The sequence below is a fragment of the Trachemys scripta genome, chromosome 4 (assembly GCF_013100865.1).
Source record: "Trachemys scripta elegans isolate TJP31775 chromosome 4, CAS_Tse_1.0, whole genome shotgun sequence".
Taxonomy (NCBI): Eukaryota; Metazoa; Chordata; order Testudines; family Emydidae; genus Trachemys; species Trachemys scripta.
In genome coordinates, this window is record NC_048301.1 from 41968082 (window position 1) to 41989814 (window position 21733).

At 45.1% G+C, this 21733-nt stretch overlaps 1 protein-coding gene across 6 annotated transcripts in view; it reads right to left on the reverse strand.

Moving 5' to 3' along the window:
• Positions 1 to 21733, reverse strand: part of TTLL5 (tubulin tyrosine ligase like 5) — a 207518-nt gene that overhangs the window by 178228 nt on the left and 7557 nt on the right. For all 6 annotated transcript variants that reach the window (XM_034768482.1, XM_034768480.1, XM_034768478.1 and 3 more), the window contains exons 4-9: positions 18758 to 18840; positions 17893 to 17999; positions 17222 to 17352; positions 16481 to 16563; positions 14195 to 14264; positions 13783 to 13867 (exon numbers count right to left, since the gene is read on the reverse strand). In XM_034768482.1, coding sequence (XP_034624373.1) covers positions 13783 to 13867; positions 14195 to 14264; positions 16481 to 16563; positions 17222 to 17352; positions 17893 to 17999; positions 18758 to 18840 — 559 coding nt within the window. The remainder of the gene's footprint in view (positions 1 to 13782; positions 13868 to 14194; positions 14265 to 16480; positions 16564 to 17221; positions 17353 to 17892; positions 18000 to 18757; positions 18841 to 21733) is intronic.

The following is a 21733-nucleotide window of genomic DNA, read 5'->3' on the forward strand; positions in this document are numbered from 1 at the left end:
AATCAGTTTGATGCCTCTTTGAATACCTGCCCCCCATGGGTTATCTTTTTGGTCTTATCTAGACTAAGATTGAAAAGTGTGTATTTGAATAAGTTAGCTAACATAATTCAGAAGTCTGCAGCAGACCTAGACTCCCCCTAAGCTTTAATTATCCAAGATTGGAAGTTTTTCTAGAAGATATGCTCTAGCTCAGAGGTGGACAAAGTACGGCCCGTGGGCCACATCCGGCCCGCAGGACCGTCCTGTCCGGCCCCTGAGCTCCCAGCCGGGGAGGCTCGCCCCCAGCCCGTCCCCTGCTGTTTCCCCTCCCCTGCAGCCTCAATTAACTGCACCGCCGGCTGCACAGCTGCCCCTACTCCTCCTGTGTCCTCCGCCCATGTTCACAGGGCCACATTCTGAAAGGGGCTGGGGCCAGGCAGGGGGTCCCAGGAGGAGGCAGTCAGGGGACAAGGAGCGGGGGGGATTGGGTGGGTCAGGGGTTCTGAGAGGGGTAGCCAGGGGGGCGGGAAGTGGGAGGGGGCAGAGGGCAGGCTGTTTGGGGAGGCACAGACTTCACTAGCTGGCCCTCCATACCGTTTCGCAACCCCGATGTGGCCCCCGGCCAAAAAGTTCGCCCACCCCTGCTCTAGCTCATCCAGAAGTCATAATCTTGATGCAGAAATCACTGGGTGAAATTCTATGCCAATGTTATGTAGAAGATTAGACTAGATCATAATGATCCCTTCTGGTCTTAAATCTTAATCCTGACCAGTTTAGCACATATTAAAAGCAATGTGCTTTGACTACATTAGGTTTTTTAAATGTATTAGCTAATATGTTCTAATGATACACCTTTCAATCAAATCTGGACAAGGTCCTAAAGGACAGCATATCATATCCCTGTCTGTCTCACACTAGAGAAGCCCTGTTCTTGTTTCAGGCACCAACAGAGAACTGAAAGATCATCACCAATTCAAAATGAAGGGACACAGGACTACTATGGATTAGGAACATTGACAGAGTTGGGAGCTGGGCAAGACCAGAATAGCAGGAGGTACTACAAGGCAAGATAAGATGCAGTGACCAAGCTGTTTGACGCTGTTAGTCCTGGTGCTGCTCTGAAAGTTGGACTCTCAGCTTCGATGGCCTAAGGTTACACCCCACAAAAACTTCCTCTGAGGAAAGAGCAAACCACAATAGAGCCTGCTCTTGTGTCTGGCACCTCAGTTCAGGGCATCCTGAATTCTGCCCAACACACACTTCTCAAAGTAAGAAAACAGGACTTCAACAGTGCAAATGGAACAGCTTCATTCAGAACTTCTGAGAAGGTTCAAAAGCCTGAATAACCCAAAAGGCTTCATCATTGGATCTCTGCTTCATCACTGCTGCCTGAAGGAGCTTTCCTATGCCCTACCTCCTGCCATTCCACATAGATGGGAACACACAACAATGCATCATCAGAGCCTAAACCTATTTCCTCTGTTCCAGAACCTCACTTCCAAACCCAGATCACCTCATGTCAAGTCAGGGTGTACCCTGGAAGCCAGACGCAGGGAGGTTTCTACTCAGGCAAACAGGCATCAGCTGATGCATGCTATTTAGTCCCTCCTCACGTCAAGAAAAATCATCATGTCCTATGATCTATGGGGCCTCCACATGTTCTATTATCAGTACCTTTTCTCTGCCAAGAGGCATCAGCTCTACTGAATGACCAAGGCACCAGCCACTGGGGCTCCCTGAGGCATGGCATGAGCTGCACACTAGCTTTCAGTGGGATACAGCAGAAGCTGGCAAGGGAGCAAATACAGGTAAATACAAAAGTCACGTTTTGGAGACTAGCCAGGTTTTGGGAATACAAGTGCAGAATACAGGTGCAATGTCAGTACTCCGATCAGCAAGGGAGGTCCCTAAACCTGGCCTCCACATGCACAAAGCCCTCACCCCCACCACATCTATGCCATGTCCACTGTGCCACTCTATGCTTTCACCACATATCACTCCCCAGACCTCCCAGGAGCCCTGCCACCCCCCGTTTCCACCCCTAAACACTGCAGCTTCTACAATGGGGGAGGAAAACCAGCCTCCATTCATTGCCACAGTGTTGAACCCTTCTCCTTCACAGTCTGAGGCACCAATAGTCTGTAAGCCCTTAAATGGGTCTCTCTAGGCATTTATACGACACCAGAGAGACAAACAAGAACCTGGAGCTACAGGATCCTCTGTGTCCAGGCACACAAATCCAGGGCAAGGGGGAAAAACATCACAAGACACTGAAAACAAAGGTTGCTAGTGCCACCTGGAGGCCACATCTAACCAGGGGTCGGCAACCTTTCAGGAGTGGTGTGCCAAGTCTTCATTTATTCACTCTAATTTAAGATTTTGCGTGCCAGTAATACATTTTAATGTTTTTAGAAGGTCTCTTTCTATAAGTCTATAATATATAACTAAACTATTGTTGTATGTAAAGTAAATAAGGTTTTTAAAATGTTTAAGAAGCTTCATTTAAAATTAAATTAAAATGCAGAGCTCCCCAGACCGGAGGCCAGGACCCGGGCAGTGCGAGTGCCACTAAAAATCAGCTCGTGTGCCGCCTTTGGCACGTGTGCCATAGGTTGCCTACCCCTGATCTAATCTCTCACATTCCCTGACCCTTAACCCCCATTATGTGACTGACACTGTTTCTGCTCCATCCAATTGCTAGATATATCCTGGGGGGATTGCCATCACCTGCTCCACCTACTCACCAGCCCTGGAGATTTGTGGGGGGAGGAGGAGGTTGAAGATTCATTGAGGAAGCTGATAGGAGTAGGCTTATTCTTGTGATTTAAAAGAACTGCACATAAGCCCCACTGTCAGCTATCAACTGTGGGGCAGCAGCAGAGCTATGGGTCACTACCAGGGGTCGGGCTAATTCCCTGACCTCAGGCGACACTTCTAGGGATGTGCTTCTGATTTGACCTTTGGCACCAATTCCGTAATCATGCATCAGGTATCCTATAGCTGATGGAACTACACCTCTACCTCGATATAACGCTGTCCTCGGGAGCCAAAAAAAAAATCTTACCGCGTTATAGGTGAAACCGCGTTACATTGAACTTGCTTTGAATCCACCGGAGTGCAGAGCCCCGCCCCGCCCCCCCGCACTGCTTTACTGCATTATATCTGAATTTGTGTTATATCGGGTCGCATTATATCAGGGTAGAGTTGTATATGTTTACAAGAGACCTGGCCTTTGAGAGTAGCATGCAGACCCTCCACAATGACCGACACCAGACAGATTGGCCTCCACTTACATTAGCCCCTTCTAAAAAAGAATACGAGGTGTGGCTGTGGGGGCAGAGAAAGTACAGTTGCTTACCCTACAGTAGCTAGTTTAAGATGTGCTGTCTGCACAGATTCCACTCTTGGTGCCCATGCACCACATGTGCTCTAGTCAGATTTTTTTTTGGCCAGCGGTGTCCATCTGGTGGTCATGCCTGTGCCAGTGCAACCTCCCCATTTCGGGACACAAATGGCTGAATGGACCCAACTGCCTCAATTCTTCACCAATATATTGAGGATAGAACTCCCCATTAGCAGATGAGGGCGAGCTGAGAAATCTGTATGGACAACACATCTCAAAGAGCCACAGTTGCTGTGCGATAAGTAGGCCTTCTTTGAGCAATTGCCAACAGATTCCACTCATGGTGATTAACGAGCAACTGTCTATTTGCTTAGAGGCGGGTAGGAGTCCTGCTTGAATAGTGACTGCAGGACAATCTTACCAAAATTGGCATTCAGTCTGGAGACCCATACTAGATCAGGTATGGGAATATTACTCAAACAAGCAATTTAAGCTGCCTGAGCCCTAGTGGAAAGAGCTCTGATATAGCCTGGCTAACCCACATCAAGTTCTTACACTGCAAGACCCACTTGGATGACCTCTGAGTAGATAAAGGTCACCCTTTGATTGTCAGCAAATGCAACAAGTAGCGTGTATGTGTTGCCAAATGTCTTAGTTCTATCCAAATAGAAAGACAATGCCCTCAGTACATCTAGTGGGTGAAGCTTTGCTTTACTCAGGTTAGAGTAAGGCTTAAGGAAGAATAAAGAGGTGAATGGACTGATTTACACAGAACTCAGACAACACTGGGCAGAAACAGAGTAAGGTCTAAGGAGAACCCTGCCTTGCAAAATACTTCATACAGGAGATCTGACATACAAGCCTGAATCTCCCCATCCCTCCTAGCTGAGGTAATGTTAATGAAAACCATTTTCCTAGCAGCCAGCTGTTAAAAGCTTGCTAAAGACTCAGAGGGGGCACATCAACCCTGCCATGCCATATTAAGGTCCCATGGAGGACAGGGCTCTCAAACCTGGGAAAAACATGCATGAGAACCTTCAGTAATGGAGAGTGCGGAAAACAGTGTGGCCACAGATAGGAGAGCAATTTGCAGATACTGCTGTCAGAGGGACTCTTATGGAGCTGATGGAAAGTCCAGATAGCAATTCTGGACTAGCTGCTAGCCCTGAAGCAAAGACTAGTGCCTTCAGGGAGAAAGCTGGTACTGAGAAGCTCATATAGAAAAATATACAGCTAAATGAAAGCTTATGTCTGGTCAAAGATTTCCTGCTCTCAGCAGAACATTCTGAACCTGAGCAGAACAGCTTCTCTCAGCAGGATTCCTTCACCCAGTATCCAGGTAGTCAGGTATACGGATACTGGATATGGGTGCAGAATCCAACCATTGCTCTGGAAGACTATGGATGATGGTAAACCGGTTCTGTGGTTGTGTTGACAGATTCACCAGATCTCAGTATGAGAATTGTTTGGGCCATGCTGGGGTTATGATGCAAGCAGCATCCTGCCTCAGTTTCTTCAAGATCCTTAGTATCATTGGAATTGGTGGAAAGGCACACAGTAGCCTGCTGTCCACAAGTTGAGGAAGGCATCTGTGGAGTTTCTCTCTCCTGTCCCCAAACACAATTTGACATTTGTTTGCAACAAGCCACAATAGGTATACTTCTAGGACACCACATTTGCAAAAGATGTTATGCAGAACTGAGTCTTTGAAAGACCAATTGAGGTTTTTTGGAAAGGACCCTGCTGAGCTGGTCTTCCAGGGTGTTCTGAAGACCCAAAAGATGCAGAACTACTAATGAGATCTGACACAGAATGCACCACTCCCCATAGTAATATGGCTTCTTGAAAGAGTAGGGGATAATCTTGCTATCCCCTTACCCACCTGATAAAAGGCAGTGGTTCTCAAGCTGGGGTATGTGTACCCCAGGGGGTACACGGGTCTTCTGAGGGTACATCAACTCCTCTAGATATTTGCCTCATTTTACAACAGGCTACATAGAAAGCATTAGCGAAGTCAGTACAAACTAAAATTGCATACGAGACAATGACTTGTTTATACTGCTCTATATAGTATACACAGATTAAGTACAATATTTATATTCCAATTGATTTTATAATTATATGGTAAAAATGAGAGTATGCAGTTTCAGTAATAGTGTGCTGTGACACTTTTGTATTTTTATGTCTGATTTTGTAAGCAAGTATTTTAAGTGAGGTGAAACGTGGGGGTATGCAAGACAAATGAGACTCCTGAAAGGGGTACAGTAGTCTCAAAAGGTTGAGAGCCACTGATATAGGATATTGCTGTGGTGTTAAAATCAGCAATTCAAGTGCTGACAGACATTAAGAAGGGACAGAAAAAGCTGCATGCCAGGGAGATTGCCCTGACCTCTAAACTGTTTGTGTGCAGACTTGCTTCCTGAGGAGACCATAGTCCTTGACTTTTCAATGGCTCAAGAGGAGGCCTTCCTGAATGAAGGCATCAGTTACCAACATCTTTGTTGGAAGAGAGAGATAATGGAACTCCACTGCATATCTAAAGTGGTTCTGTTCATCAGTTTGACAATTCTTGTGGGACCACGATGATCATGTCCATGCAGTGTCTGCTGGAGAGCTACGGATCTCAGCCATTTCCTGCCTAGATCGATGCTATCAGGGTTCACTCCCCACTTTGAACTCTGGGGTACAGATGTGGGGATCCACATGAAAGACTCCCCTAAGCTTATTTCTACCAGCTTAGGTTAAAAACTTCCCCAAGGCACAAATCCTTCCTTGTCCTTGGATGAGTACTGCTGCCACCACCACCAAGTGAGTTAGACAAAGATTCAGGAAAAGAACCACTTGGAGTTCCTGTTTCCCCAAAATATCCCCAAGCCCCTTCACCTCCTTTCCTGGGAAGGCTTTAGAGTGACCAAGGTGAGCACAGACCTGATCCTTGGGTATTTAGGACTCTAAAAACCCAATCAGATTCTTAAAAAACAGAATCTTATAATAAAGAAAAGTAAAAGAAGGACTTCTGTAAAATCAGGATGGAAGGTAATTTACAGGGTAATCAGATTCAAAACACAGAGGATTTCCCCTCTAGGAAAAACTTTAAAGTTACAAAAACAGGGATAAACCTCCCTCCTAGCACAGGGAAAATTCACAAGCTAAAACAAAAGATAATCTAATGCATTTCCTTGCTATTACTTACTATTTCTGTATATTAGATGCTTATTTTCAGATATGGCTTAGGGAGATATATTTTCCCTGCCTTGGTTCCTCGCTGACACAGAGAGAACAAAGGAACCCAAAACAAAAACCCTTCCCTACAGATTTGAAAGTATCTTCTCCCCTTATTGGTTCTTTTGGTCAGGTGCCAACCAGGTTATTTGAGCTTCTTAACCCTTTACAGGTAAAGGAGAGATTAACCCTTTAAAAAGGGTAAGAAGGGATTTTATGCTACCCTTAGCTATGCGTTTATGACAGATGCTGTAGTCTGGCATACTGTGTGATTATAAGTGTAAATGGCTATGTGCACTAGAAGCCTCAGACATCCTCATCTGTGGTGTTGGGGGGCGCTAAATCTGATCGGGTGGTCTAATATTTTATGAAATCTTTGCTATGGAAGGTAAGCCCTCACTCATTTGGAGTCCAACATTGCTTATGTGACGTTTACGGTCTGAGATGGAATCTGAGGATTTCACTCTGTTAATTTTGAAACCTGGAGAGATGGAGAATTTCAGGATTGTCTTTGCTAAGTCACCTGTGGTGGTGATCTTCCTTGAATTAGCCAATTGTCCAGGTAAAGGCGTACCTGGATTCTTGTCTCCTTAGATGAAGTGCCACTAATGACAGGCATTTAGTAAAAACCCTTAGAGCTGTGGAGAGGCCAAAAGGTCAGAACTCTGTATTGGTAGTGGGAAGTTCCTATCAGGAATCGAAGGGTTTTTTGTGAACCAGATATATGAAAATAGGCATGCTGCAGGTTGAGAGCCATGAACTAGTCCATGAAAGCTAAATTCTTTTCATTAGAAGTCAGGGTCCACCATTTTGCAACTGAAATAGTGGGCAAAGAGGTTGAGACAAAGATCAAGGGTGGGTCTACAGCCTCCTTTCTTCTTTAGGATTCAGAAATAGTGGGAATAAAATCACTTGCTCCTGAACTTCAAGGGCAGTTCCTCCCCTAGTTCCTGCTCCCAGTTGTAAGAGGCAGTCTACCTCTTCTCACAGTAATCTCTTGCGAGATGTGTCCCTGGAAAGAGACCAGAAGGGGAGAAGAGGTTTGGAAGAGACTGAAAATGCATGGGACATCTCTTCCTTATGATCTGAAGGACCCAGTGGTCCAAGGTAATTCCAGCCCAAGCTTCTTGAAAATGTGGTTGCCAAGGGGGCGGGGGGGAGAGAAGAGAGAAAAGAGGGGTAAAATAGATCTTGTGGTGGTCCAACCAGGCTCCCAATGATGGCGTTAGACCTGCTGCCCATTCAAAGCCCCAGACTTCAGGGCAGCTGAGTAGGAGCCAATGGGTTACCACCAATGAAATCTCTACATCTTCCTTGGAGGCTCAGACAAATCATGGAGATTGGCAATAATACTGCATTGAGAAACACTTCCTGAGATATGGCTGTTGCTTGCATTGCTTTCTTTTAGGGCAGTGGTTCTCAACCAGGGTATGCATATGCCTGGGTGTATGCAGAGGTTTTCCCAGGGAGTACGCCGCCTCTAGATATTTGCCTAGTTTTACAACAGGCTACATAGAAAACATTAGCAAAGTCAGTACAAACTAAAATTTCATGCAGACAATGGCTTATTTATACTGGCTCTATATACACTATACAGTGAAAAGTATATACAATATTTTATATTCCAATTGGTTTATTTTATAATTATATGGTATAAATGAGAAGTAAGCAATTTTTCAGTAATAGTGTGCTGTGAAACTTGTCTTTTTATAAGAGATTTTATAAGCAAGTAGTTTAAGTGAGGTGAAACTTAGTGTATGCAAGACAAAAATCAGACTCCTGAAAGGGATCCATTAGTCTGGAAAGGTTAAGAGACACTGTTTTAGGGGATGGGACAGACCCCCAAAGAGCATAGAGTTGCCTGGAATCCTTCCAAGTATTTAGTGCCTTATCAGTGCCACTGCTAAATAGATGACCTCCCATTTGAAGGAAGCTCTCTATTACTGCTTAGACCTCCCTTGGGATCCTTGAGGGCTGAAGCTATGATGAGCTCTTCATGGATATTAGGGTGGCCATTGTTTGCACCTCTTGTCAGACACATTTAATGCAGCCTGCAGAGATGTTTGAGCAGTTAATTGGCCATCAGCCATAAGAGATTGTGGTTCCTCCTAATACTTCTTGGGTAATTTATCCATCAAATTGGATAGTTGTCCAAGTTCAAAAATAATCTTATTGTGGGAGTAGTGCTTGGTAGTTTGCTTCTTGCATTTGTAGGCTTTCAACCAACAAGGTTGAGCTTTTGTGGGGTCCTCTCACATGGTTATTTTGTAGGACTTACTGTTTTGTTCTCTCCAATACAGCTTGTACCACAAGAGTGCCAGGTATGGGATGCTAATAAAAATATTCAGAGGCATATCTTCTGTCTGCTTTCTTGAAATTAGTAGACAAAAGCTGGTGTCTGCAATACCCATCTGGCATGTTACAGCAGACCACTGCTGACTGGCACAGCCAACTTTCCTCAAGTTAGATCAAGTATATCCAAGAGTTTACTTAGTCCTGCCTCAGGGCAGGTGACTTGACTAGGACCTATCGAGATCCTTATAGGCTTACATTTCTATGATTCTCTTCTACAGTCTCTAGAGAGACATACAGGGTATCAGCCATCTGTTTTATCAGGTCCTGGAAGACAATGAATTAATCCTCTGAAGCCAGTGAAGGTACAGTCACTGCCTCATCAGGGCAGGACAACATTGGAGCTGGGATTTGATGCTCCTGCTCAGGAGAATGCAGTTCTTCTCCATTCTTCTCCTCTTGCCTCTCCAGCAGATGTAGAACTCAACTCATCTGTGGAAACTGAATTTGTCTCTTCAGTGAGGGAGACCTAGCTCTGGATACAGTGGGGAATGCTGGCTTTCAGAAATAGGGCTGAATATCCCAGGGGATCCAGTATGATCAGTGCAGGAAGGAGAGTGGGGAAGAGGGCACATCAATGATACCAGGATGAGAGCTCCCTGTGACGATGTGTTCTTAGCGTCTCTATCTATCATCTAGATTTTCTCTGACTTCCCCTGAGCAATCCAGAGGGGAGAAGGAAGATGAGGGGATGATTTCCCTTCCCTGGCACCAGCAGGAGGACCAACCTGTGTCTGGGGTCATTGCTAGAACAATGCTCTTTCCTGCCTCTACCAGACATCAACACTGATGTACTGGTAGACAAATGAGGCCTTTCAGAGGAAGTGGCCTGGGAGTGCAACTGAGGGAGATGGACAGACCTACACATTGAGGCTTCTCCGAAGGTATTCCAGAGTCTGAGGAAGCCTGCACTGACTTCTCCAGCAGGAAAAACTTCAGCCTCACCTCAGTCACTCACTGTCTGGGTACACCTGGAGAAGTAAACACCACACAGAACAACATTCAACAATGTGTCCTTCCCTAAGGCACATCGGGCACGGACAGCATCTATCACTGATCGACTGTCACACAAGGGACAGGTCTTAAACCTTGTCGACGTTAGCCTTTGCCACCATCTAAAAAACCCTAAATGGGGTAGGCATTAAGAGCAGCTGGGGGGGGGGGGGAAATTAAGCTTAAGTGACAAAATCCACAATATTTCTTGTTGCCTTTTTTAAATAATATACACATACAGCCGATTGCTGCAAAGGAGCACGTGGATCGGACAGAGACTTCTCTTAGAGGAGAGTCTATTGATAGAGATTCTCTAGGTTTTAGTCAGGAGGAGAGGATGGAAGAGGATAAAGTATGGGCCAGATCAGACGAGAAACATTCACATAAAAAAGAATCTGACACATTAGAAGAGGGCAAACAAACAGTGACAAGTTTTTAAAGTGCTTGTACACAAATGCTAGAAGTCTAAATAATAAAATGGGTGAACTAGAGTACCTCGTGTTAAAGGAGGATATTGATAGAATAGGCATCACAGAGACCTGGTGGAGTGAGAACAAATCAATGGGGCACAATCATTCTGGGGTACAAAATAATATCAGAAGGACAGAACAGATTGTGCGGGGGGAAAGGTGGCACTACATGTGAAAGAAAATGTAGAAATCAAATGAAGTAAATCTTAAATGAATCCACATGTTCCATAGAATCTCTATGGACAGCAATTCCATACTCTTATAAGAATATAACAGTAGGGATCTATTATCGACCACCTGACCAGGACAGTGATAGTGACAATGAAATGCTAAGGGAGATTAGAGAGGCTATCAAATTAAAGAACTCAATAATAGTGGGTTTCAGAGTAGCAGCCGTGTTAGTCTATCCCCATATTGACTGGGTACATCACCTCAGGAAGAAGAGCAGAGACAAAATTTCTCTGTAATTTAAATGACTGCTTCTTGGAGCAGCTGGTACAGGAACCCACCAGGGGAGAGGCAATTATCGATTTAGTCCTGAGTGGAGTGCAGGATCTAGTCCAAGAGGTAATTGTAATAGGACCACTTGGAAATCATGACCATAATATAACATTTAACATTCCTGTGGTGGGAAGAACACCTCAACAGCCCAACACTGTGGCGTTTAATTTCAGAAAGGAGAACTATGCAAAAAATGAGGTTAGTTAAACAAATTAAAAAGGTACAGTGACTAGAGTGAAATCCCTGCAAGCTGCATGGACACTTTTTAAAGACACCATAATAGAGGCCCAACTTCAATGTATACCCCAAATTAAAAAAAAACCCACAGTAAAAGAACCAAAGAAAGAGCCACCATGGCTTAACAACCATGTAAAGGATGCAGCGAGATAAAAAGGCAACTTTTTAAAAGTGGAAGTCAAATCCTAGTGAGATAAATGGAAAGGAGCATAAACACTGCCAAAGTAAGTGTAAAAATGTAATAAGAAAAGCCAAAAAGGAGTTTGAAGAACAGCTAGCCAAAAACTCAAAAGGTAATAACAAAATGTTTTTAAGTACATTAGAAGCAGGAAGCCTGTAAACAACCAGTGGGGCTCCTGAATGATTGAGATACAAAAGGAGTACTTAAAAACGATAAAGTCATTGCGGAGAAACTACACGAATTCTTTGCTTCAGTCTTCACGGCTGAGGATGTTAGGGAGATTCCCAAACCTGAGCCATCCTTTGTAGGTGACAAACCTGAGGAATTGTCACAGACTGAAGTGTCACTAGAGGAGGTTTTGGAATTAATTGATAAACTTAATAGTAACAAGTCACCAGGACCAGATGGCATTCATCCAAGAGTTCTGAAAGAACTAAAATGTGAAATTGCAGAACTATTAACTATGGTTTGTAACCTGTCCTTTAAAATCAGCTTCTGTACCCAATGACTGGAAGATAGCTAATGTAACGCCAATATTTAAAAAGGGCTCTAGAGGTGATCCCGGCAATTACAGACCGGTAAATCTAACATCAGTTGAAACAATAGTAAAGAATAAAATTGTCAGACACATACAAGAACAAATTGTTGGGCAAAAGTCAGCCTGGCTTCTGTAAAGGGAAATCATGTCTTACTAATCTAATAGAGTTCTTTGAAGAGGTCAACAAACACGTGGACACGGGGGATCCAGTGGACATAGTGAACTTTCCAGAAAGCCTTTGACAAGGTCCCTCACCAAAGGCTCTTACATAAATTAAGTTGTCATGGGATAAGAGGGAAGATCCTTTCATGGATTGAGAACTGGTTAAAAGACAGGGAACAAAGGGTAGGAATAAATAGTAAATTTTCAGAATGGAGAGGGGCAACTAGTGGTGTTTCCCAAGGGTCAGCCCTAGGACCAATCCTATTCAACTTATTCATAAATGATCTCAAGAAAGGGGTAAACTGTGAGGTGACAAAGATCGCAGAGGATACAAAACTGCTCAAGATAGTTAAGACCAAAGCAGACTGAAGAACTTCAAAAAGATCTCACAAAACTAAGTGATTGGGCAACAAAATGGCAAATGAAATTTAATGTGGATAAATGTAAAGTAATGCACATTGGAAAAAATAACCCCAACTATACATACATGATGGGGGCTAATTTAGTTACAACGAATCAGGAAAGAGATCCTGGAGTCATCGTGGATAGTTCTCTGAAGATGTCCATGCAGTGTGCAGGAGCAGTCAAAAAAGCAAACAGGATATTAGGAATCATTAAAAAAAGGATAGAAAATAAGACTGAGAATATCTTATTGACCTTATATAACTCCATGGTACACCCACATCTTGAATACTGTGTACAGATGTGGTCTCCTCATCTCAAAAAAGATATACTGGCATTAGAAAAGGTTCAGAGAAGGGCAACTAAAATGATTAGGAGTTTGGAATGGGTCCCATATGAGGAGAGATTAAAGAGGCTAGGACTTTTCAGCTGGGAAAAGAGGAGACTAAGGAGAGATATGATAGAGGTATATAAAATCATGAGTGGTGTGGAGAAATTGAGTAAGGAAAAGTTATTTACTTGTTCCCATAATAAGAACTAGGGCCACCAAATGAAATTAATGGGCAATAGGTTTAAAACAAGTAAAAGGAAGTTCATCTTCACACCGTGAAGGCTAGGATTATAACAGGGTTTAAAGGAGAACTAGATAAATTCATGGAGGTTAAGTCCATTAATGGCTATTAGCCAGGATGGGTAAGGAATGGTGTCCCTAGCCTCTGTCAGAGGGTGGAGATGGATGGCAGGAGAGAGATCACTTGATCATTACCTGTTAGGTTCACTCCCTCTGGGGCACCTGGCATTGGCCACTGTCGGTAGACCGATACTGGGCTGGATGGACCTTTGATCTGACCCAGTATGGCCTCTTATATTCTTACATGCACCAACTGGCAAAAGGAAACAACTAATTCTTGCTCACAAATGAGCTAATCCTAAAATCAAAGGTGAATCAGACTGCTCAAGAGAAGCAGACAGTGCTGGGGCTCCATGGATAGCAAGAAGGAACTGAGAGATGGTTGGGTCCACTTTGCCTGGGGGTAGTTGGGGGAAGGGTACTTAGGGACCAGGCATGGCCCCAATTGACACTAGCCAAAAAAAATCTGATCTCAACTGCATAGGGCGCAGGTGCACCAAAAATGGAATCTGTGTGGACAATCACTCCAAGAATTCGCTTTATTAAGGCTTTTTCCCTCCCATAACCACGTCATTAAAATCAGTTACTCTAATGCAATCTAAGGCATGGGAGCACGGGGGAACAAAACACACCAGCATCACTAAATACCTACAACTAAAACTTTGAGGCATGCCTCTGAATCAAAGATGAACATGGCAAGGGTAGGGAGAAACCCTCTTGATCCTAGAGCTTCAGGTTCAACTGCCTTGAGGGAAAGGGTGTGCATCCTACCTTGCTAGTCCTTCCTCGTAGAGGTAGGCAACAAGTGGATCATAGGACGTCACCAGTACATACAGGCGCACATCGAATTTGAAATCTGGAAGAGGATTAGCAGGAATCAGTGACCACAAATACTTCCCAAGAGCCACTAGAATCTGAACCCACTTGAGGTGGGGAGCAACAGGTCCTTCTGAGAGCGATGGAGGTATAAAATAGACAGCAGAGTCTATCAGCTTCTGCTGACTTGATGTTCAGAGCCTGGGTTTGAAGAATCTCTTCCACCCCCACCCCCCAACCATAGTTCTAGGGCGCTGGAGAGATTTACCTATCAAAGGCGGTGTGGCAGCCCAAATAGCTATACATAGACTGCTGAGACCATCCGGTCAGGAAACTCAGAGGAAGAAGTCAATTCCTACACACTCACCATCTATGAGCAGGGGGTTGTTGATGTAGCGGGACACCAGGATATTCTCTTCCAGGGAAATCTGGTTTGGCTACAGAACAAGACACAGCATCAGTCCAAGGGTGAAGAAACCATGAATCCAAGGGCTGATTTTACCAAGAACCTTTCCATTGTAAAGTCACTCTGTGCTATTGCAGCTGCTGCTAGGGGAAAGCCTGGCCAGTAACAGGGTATTTAGGGTAATTAGACCCTGATCAGAAACTTAATCAGGGTGTTATTACATTTCCAAAGAACCTGCCACCCCAGAGACCCCAAGGTGCTTTACACATAATATATAAATTTAAAAATCACACACGTAAGTGTCCTCCTGAATTGGTCTCAAAAGCTGTTTAACAGCTACACAGCAATTATGCACAACAGGCTAGGGGCTGGAAGTCTCAGAAATGACAGTCACATTGACTTCCTACTACTGTGATTGAGGTTAGATATATTGACCAAGCACAGGATTAGGGGCTTGCTTTCTTCTCAGGCATCCAGGACTGGCTATTGGTGGAGGCAGATCCAGGAATAGAAGGACTAAATCCTGTGCCAAGATCTTAATTTCGAGTGTCTCCAGCATATGGAAGGAGAGAGCCAAGAGTGGGGGAGATGACCTCCTCACATCTTCAATCTCTGTGGCCAGCTCCAGGGCTGTTACCCAACTACTCACCCTGCCTAGCTGAGCTCCCCTTATCCCAGTGTCAGACAGCAGTGAGGCTGCTGTATTGACATGGAACTCACGATAGGAAGCTCCCCATTATAGCTCTATGACAAATGCATAAAGCCCTGGGCAACCAGATACGCTTTTCAGCATCATAGGCACAGGTCACTGATTGGGGAGGGAAGCGGTGTAGCTTGCAGGAAGCAACCTCTTCAGGAGACTTACTCTTCACAGTCTGTAAATCCCTCTTTCTGCCCCTTGCCACTAAAGATGGTTCAGATTGGTTAACAGATTCTTGTCCCAGTTTGTGAAGGAGCCAAATCCAATCCACCTCCCTGTCTTTCATTCACTTGTGTCTGGAGATCCACATTGCTCCTGTTCAGGCCAAGGGAACTCTAGGCTAACTAAAGAATCAGAGAGAGCTCAGGCTCTCTTGGTATGACACAAAAATGGCAGCGTGTTTTACTCTGAATCAGAGAAATAGTTGAGGGTTTATTTTTTAAAAACACTTTCCATGAATAGATTCTAGAAAACACTCCCTGTGTGGAGGTCACACTAAGAAAAGGGAAATCTTTGGGCCAAACTAGCTGACATACTGCTGGAATAGATACAGAGAGAGATCCCAGGAGGGCCCTTTCCTCAGTTCATGGCTACCTGCCCATCACTTGAGCATGCACTCCCTCTCCTTCAAACAAAGAGCAAAGCTGAGTGCAGCTCTGGAAAGAGTTACTTCATGCACTTGGCTAGCTGCTCCCTTATTCCATGGGAAAGAATCCAGGTAGAGGACAGATGATGCAACCTGGCCCCTTTGCTGCAGGGACAGAGGAGGGAGTAAATGAACACAGTGACTCAGCAACCAGCTTGGTAGTATGCCAGGAACGTTTGTCCCATTAGTTCTTAAGGCTCAGAATCCCCTCAACCCCTCTTGGTTCCAATTGAGGAGTCTCAATTGCCACTAGCGAGAAACGGATTCTCTGCACGGCATGCAAAGGGCAGGGTAACTATTACAGTCAGCACATTGTGCTCAGAGCATCAGCCCTCAAGAGAGGCCTGGCACCATGAACCCCAGAGCCCTCTGTATCCAGAGCACAGAACAAAGGCCTCTCCCTACCACTAGGGGATTTCACTTTGTTGAAAGTTACTCAACTAATTGGGGCAATCAAATAGCCATGGGAGAAGACAACTCAGAGCCAGTGAAGGTAAGATGTACAATGATGAATATAGGATCCAGCTCTCCATGTCAGACGGACAGCCTGGGAGCCCCACTCCTACAGCTTTTTTTCCCCATGGCAACCTTCACCATTAGGGAAGCCCAGGATGCAGCTGCACAGCTATTCATATTGCATCAGGAACAGTCTTCTGGTTATTGCTGCATCTGAGACTTAAAAGGCATGTGTTGCAGGACATGAATCATGGAAAAATAGGATGCTGTGGGGCATGCCAGCTGCTTGGGGGTACTGATCACCTACCAGATACATAATGGTGCTGAAACTGACAGCAGTGCCACCTGCTGGTGAGATTACCATGGCACTTGCCAAAGGGTGAAAATGGGAGGGAATGGAATGCAGCATTATCTGGGGAAGGTCAGCATTCTGTTGAACACTTACATTGTTGATCAGGTAGACACCTCGCCCCCTGGAAGAGGCCACAGGTTTCACTATCCAGGGACCCCTGTCCTTTGAATAAGAACCTAGTCAAGAGAGAAACATGAATCTGAAAAGTCTTCCAACTTTTTGCAAGGGCTGCCAGGGCGTTCCCCACAATGGGAACTCTTACAGAGCGTCTAACAGTTCTAGCATAAATGTGGACAATTCCTTCACTTGTCCTGCTTTTCCCTATGGTGTCAGAAAGCCCAAATGCCCTCAGTAAGTCTTATCACTTAAACTAGACACTGGCTTCTCTTCTCAGTCTGATATTCCTCCTGGTGCTTCCCCCTCCCACTAGCATTCCCAGATGTTGGCCAGAGATGCTATGGTGTTGGCCTACAGCAATTCTTAAGGATAAGCCTTCTGATGCCCAGACCCATTAGCCCTCAGGCACTAGGATTTCTTTCATCTGCAGCTGATAATGCTGAAGGGCTCAGCTCTCACATTGAGGCTATGGACTCACCTAGGCATGGGGTAAGCAACACTCATAGGACAGGGATGATATAAACAAGCCAAAAAAAACCCTGTTTCCAATAGTGTTATTCTAGCCTCCCTTCCCTGCAATTTTGTTGTTCAGATCACAAGCTGAGTTGTTTCTCTCAGGGGCCCAAGGAAAAAACTGGATAAGCACAATCCCCCACATACACCTACTTACTCCCTGGCTGCTGTTCAGGGGCTGGGCATTGCTAGCTAGTCACTTACTGCAGAACTCCTGGTACTCTGCTGGCAGGATGAAGGTCTGAGGTAAGATGTGGAATGTCTTGAACCCGTGGGTGTACTGCATGCGACTAACATTCTTGTACAACCTGTCTTTCCGGGTCAGTTCATAGGACCTGAAATTACAAAAGCAGCAGCTTTGTCTTCTCCATGAAGCATCCCTCAGCAACTCACACCAGTGTCCTAACACTGCGGGTTTAGTTACTAGGGCTCACAGCTCTACCAGAGAAACCTCAATTCCAACCTGCAGCATCCCCTTCTATTCCAGTCCAGGGTCTCCCTTTAGCTTTGCCAATACCCCTCAATCCTCATCTGCAGCACCTCATGCTATTCCTGTCATAGGCCTCCCAACACAGAGAAAGGCCAGAACTGTAGTTTTAGTGACATGGACAAACATCTACCAGGACCTACAAAGAACCCATGCAACCCCCTTCAATTGTGCACCAAATAAAATGAGATGCCCCGTACCTGGGCTAGAAAGGCAAGGGCACTAAACTTAAGTACCATCTTCCTATTACCAGATAGGAATGGGAGATCGAATGTGTGGCTCAGTCCTGATGTTCTGGGACCTATGCATCACCCACCCCACACGTTACTTAGACATTGATCTTCAGTCCCCTCCAGACACTAGTGAATTTGTTCAGCAAAGCTCTTACCTGGGGAAGTGGTTGACTTTCTGAATATCTGAGAGGGTGCGCAGCAGGTAGGGCTTCAGGTGGGATCCTGTCCACATGAGGTTATAATCACTACTGTTGGGGTGTACCTGGGGATGGGACAAAGCCAAGGAGCAGATGAGCCAGACCATACTACCACTAGTAACTAAGCACTCTGCCCTTTACTTTGAGGGACCTGGGAAGTTTCTAGCCTCATGGATTGGTCCCACTACAGTTTGTGATATTCTTAACCCAAGATGTTGCACACAGTTTTGCTAGGAGCTATTAAATAGCTGTCACATCCCAACCCTAGACACAGCTGTTAGGAAAAAGCTATTTTCATAGGCAGTCGAAATCCATTTATAAATCATTCTGAAGTCCCTCAGTCCTGGGAGACTGAACCCTAATCCGTCTCTTAAACAAAAGAACTCAACACTCACATGTACCTACTGAAATATCCTTGACTGTACACAGGGTGCTGATATAGAACCAGACAGGTGCTAGAGAATAAGAAGCATTAAAAGGCATCAACACACACGCTCCTGCCTGCTATCTTAGGGTGTGAAATGAGGCTCCAAAAAGGGGGGGGGGGGGGGGGGGGAGAGAGAAATTAAAACAAACAAATCAACCTGTATTCTTCCAGCTAAGGATACTTCAAAAACTGGGTTTACAATGAGAGAACAAAGAGCACCCTTGCAGATGGCAGAATTGTGCAGTGCTCCCCGATAGATTGGCTGAAGGTTAAAAGCACCACAGGCCCAGGATCATGTGCTATATCCTGATTCAGAAAGAAGCCCAGAATTTCAACCTTCGCAGCACGTGTCCAAACTCAGTGGCTCTCAATATCCTTGAGATCTGGTGCACACACCTCGTGGAATCCATGGGCAGTCAGAATGCTGCGCACCAGGCGGCTGTCTGTTTTCACAATCTTATAAGACAAGCGATAGCGCTCTGTGAAGAAGGCAAGAGATGGAGTTAGTGACAGTAGCTGAGGTACCGACAGCCTGAGCACCCAATAATAGCAAAGCAAGATACATGAACCCTGCACCGCTTCAAAAGGGAGAAGAGTGCCATTGCACTTTGCACACTGAAGTTATAAATTATATTAAAGCTAATATTTAAAATCAAATTTACACAAGTTAAGAGGGAAGGTACTGTACATCTGGGGTCAGGCTCAAGTTATGAGTGATTACAAGCATCGGTTACAAGGTTCACAGGATCCATACATATAACAGCCAGCATAGACCCAGACTGGGGTGTGGGAGTTTTTAAAACGTCAGTGGATAAGTGATCTCAGATACGCCACCCATAGAATGTATTTAGAGTCCAAGTCAGTATTGGTGTAGTGCAGGGTTCGGCAACCTTTCAGACGTGGTGTGCCAAGTCTTCATTTATTCACTCTAATTTAAGGTTTTGCGTGTCAGTCATACATTTTAACGTTTTTAGGTCTCTTTCTATAAAAGTCTAATATATAACTAAACTATTGTTGTATGTAAAGTAAATAAGGTTTTTAGAATGTTTAAGAAACTTCATTTAAAGTTAAATTAAAATGCAGAGCCCCCCCAGACCAGTGGCCAGGACCCGAGCAGTGTGAGTGCCACTGAAAATCAGCTTGCGTGCCGCCTTCGGCACGCATGCCATAGGTTGCCTACCCCTGGTGTAGTGAATAAGTACATGGGTGGGATGCATCCCTTGGTTTGTCAGGGGAGGAAGTGGGTTATTTCTCGATTACTCGACCCAATACAGAAAGCGTCCTGTGATGTGCTCTGTGTAGATGTCTCTGGACCACCTGATGGTGTTGGGCACCATGAGCGGTCTCATGAGCTGGGCGTAGCACCAACTGACTCCGCAGGCTCTTAGCACTGGCTCGTTGTGGGGGGTCCCATGCCCCCCAAGGCCTCCATGACTAGGGCTTGAATCTGGACCTCGTAGCCCTGGGCTCTCAGGGCATCGGCCAGCAGGGTGTATTTCAGCACCTTCCGAGCCCGGGCCTCGCGGAAGGCCGGTGACCTGTTTTCAAATGGCATCGTTACGTTCACCACGAGGACCTTCTTTTCCACATTGGTCATGACGATTTTGGGTCACAGTCAGCTGTCTGTCCCTGGGATGGCAGAGTCTATAGTGATCTTCCCCAGGGACGGCGGGATGGCTTTCACCAGCTGGTTTTGGATGGCGTTGTGGCGGTGCTGCCAGACTCCAGAGTGATGTTGGCATCCACACAGGATGTGAGGTAGGGTCTTGTTGGAGTAGCTGCATTTTGCACACTGCAGTTATATGACATCCCTGATGAGTCTCTAGATGCAATAGCACTTGGCAAAGCACAGGGTTACACAAGATCCCTGTGCAACTCTGAGTGGAACAGCACACGGTGATGCAGCATTGGATTATACCAATCCCCCAGTGGCCAAATTTCTACCTTTAGTCAGTCCAGTCTCTTATGACACAAGAGGTACTATTTGTTCTCAGACTTTTCAGATATTTGATTCCCAACAAACCCCTGATTTCTTTACAGGTCTCTTCATAGGCTCTTTTGCAACACTCCAGAGTGTTATCCCAATATCTTCTGCACACCTCAAAATAGGTCCATGCAGCCAAGACTGTTTGGTTCATGCCACAGGCCCCACACTAACATGAACGGCTGTGGATGTGGCCCTGGTCCCAGAATTTGAATGCTCACACCATAGCAGTCATCTAATGCCCATACTATACAGTCATCTAATGACTGAGACATGAGCATAGGGAGCAGCACTGGACTTTAATGAGTCTGTACAAATGCAAGGAGCAGGAGGAAGTAAAACAGTACAAATTTTGAGAGGAAAAAAATCAATATCCACAGAGAATCACAGAACCAAGAGTGGTAAAGCAGCATTGGAAGCATTATAAAGAACTAACAGAATTAAAAGATTAGTGAATAGAGGAGACAAAAAATGTCATTTATGTGGACCTATTAATTTAAGGGAGTTCAGAGACAGAAAATAAGTTCTCATGGGGCTGGAACAATGGATTGACAAACCAAGGTACAGAAGAATTTGCATAAGGCTGAGGAATTGCATAGGCTGGTTCAAGCCAGGAATAAGGAAGTAAACCAAGTGCAGAAAAGTAGATTGAATCTCAGGGAACTTGTTCATACTGCTGAGAACTGGTCTCCAGAGGGAAGGGGTAGGTGCCTCATCACTCAAAACATTTAAACCTGGACTGGACAAAACCCTTGAGAACAAGCCAGGTTGGACTAGATGAATCCCAAAAGTCGTCTATGTCCAGTTACTATGAAACAGGACACCACACCACACCACCATAAGGTCCTCAGAGCAACCCCAACTTACAGCATACAAGCACTGATCTCTGACACACGATACATGGGTCAAAAGTTCTCCCCCCACAGGTTATCTACCCTACCCAAAAGGGCCATAAGAATTCCGGTCTAGGCTGAACATAAGAAATTAGATCATCAATAGGAGGGGGGGAAGTGTCTGCATCTTAGTGAAAGAAGCCAAGTGGAATTCAGCCTTTTCCTAATTCTTTACATTCAACCTGAGTCTTGGCAATAGAAATGCTCCCAGAACCCAATGCAAGGATATCAACTCTTGACAAGGGCTCTGCCTTTCTACGTGATTTTTTTACTCTCCCTATTTGAAGCTAAAATGCTTTGGTTTCCCAGTCCCAATACCACATGAGAGAGGATTTCCTTTTGTTTACATCTACTTCTGTGCTGGCAAGTCTTGATAATGGAGATGGACCAAGAAGTTAAAAGGGTTTGTTGTTACTGTCACTGCTGCAGTTGGGCCAGCAGGGGGCACTTGCATAATTTCTGATGTGTCCCACTAAAACTGCACAGGTTTATGTG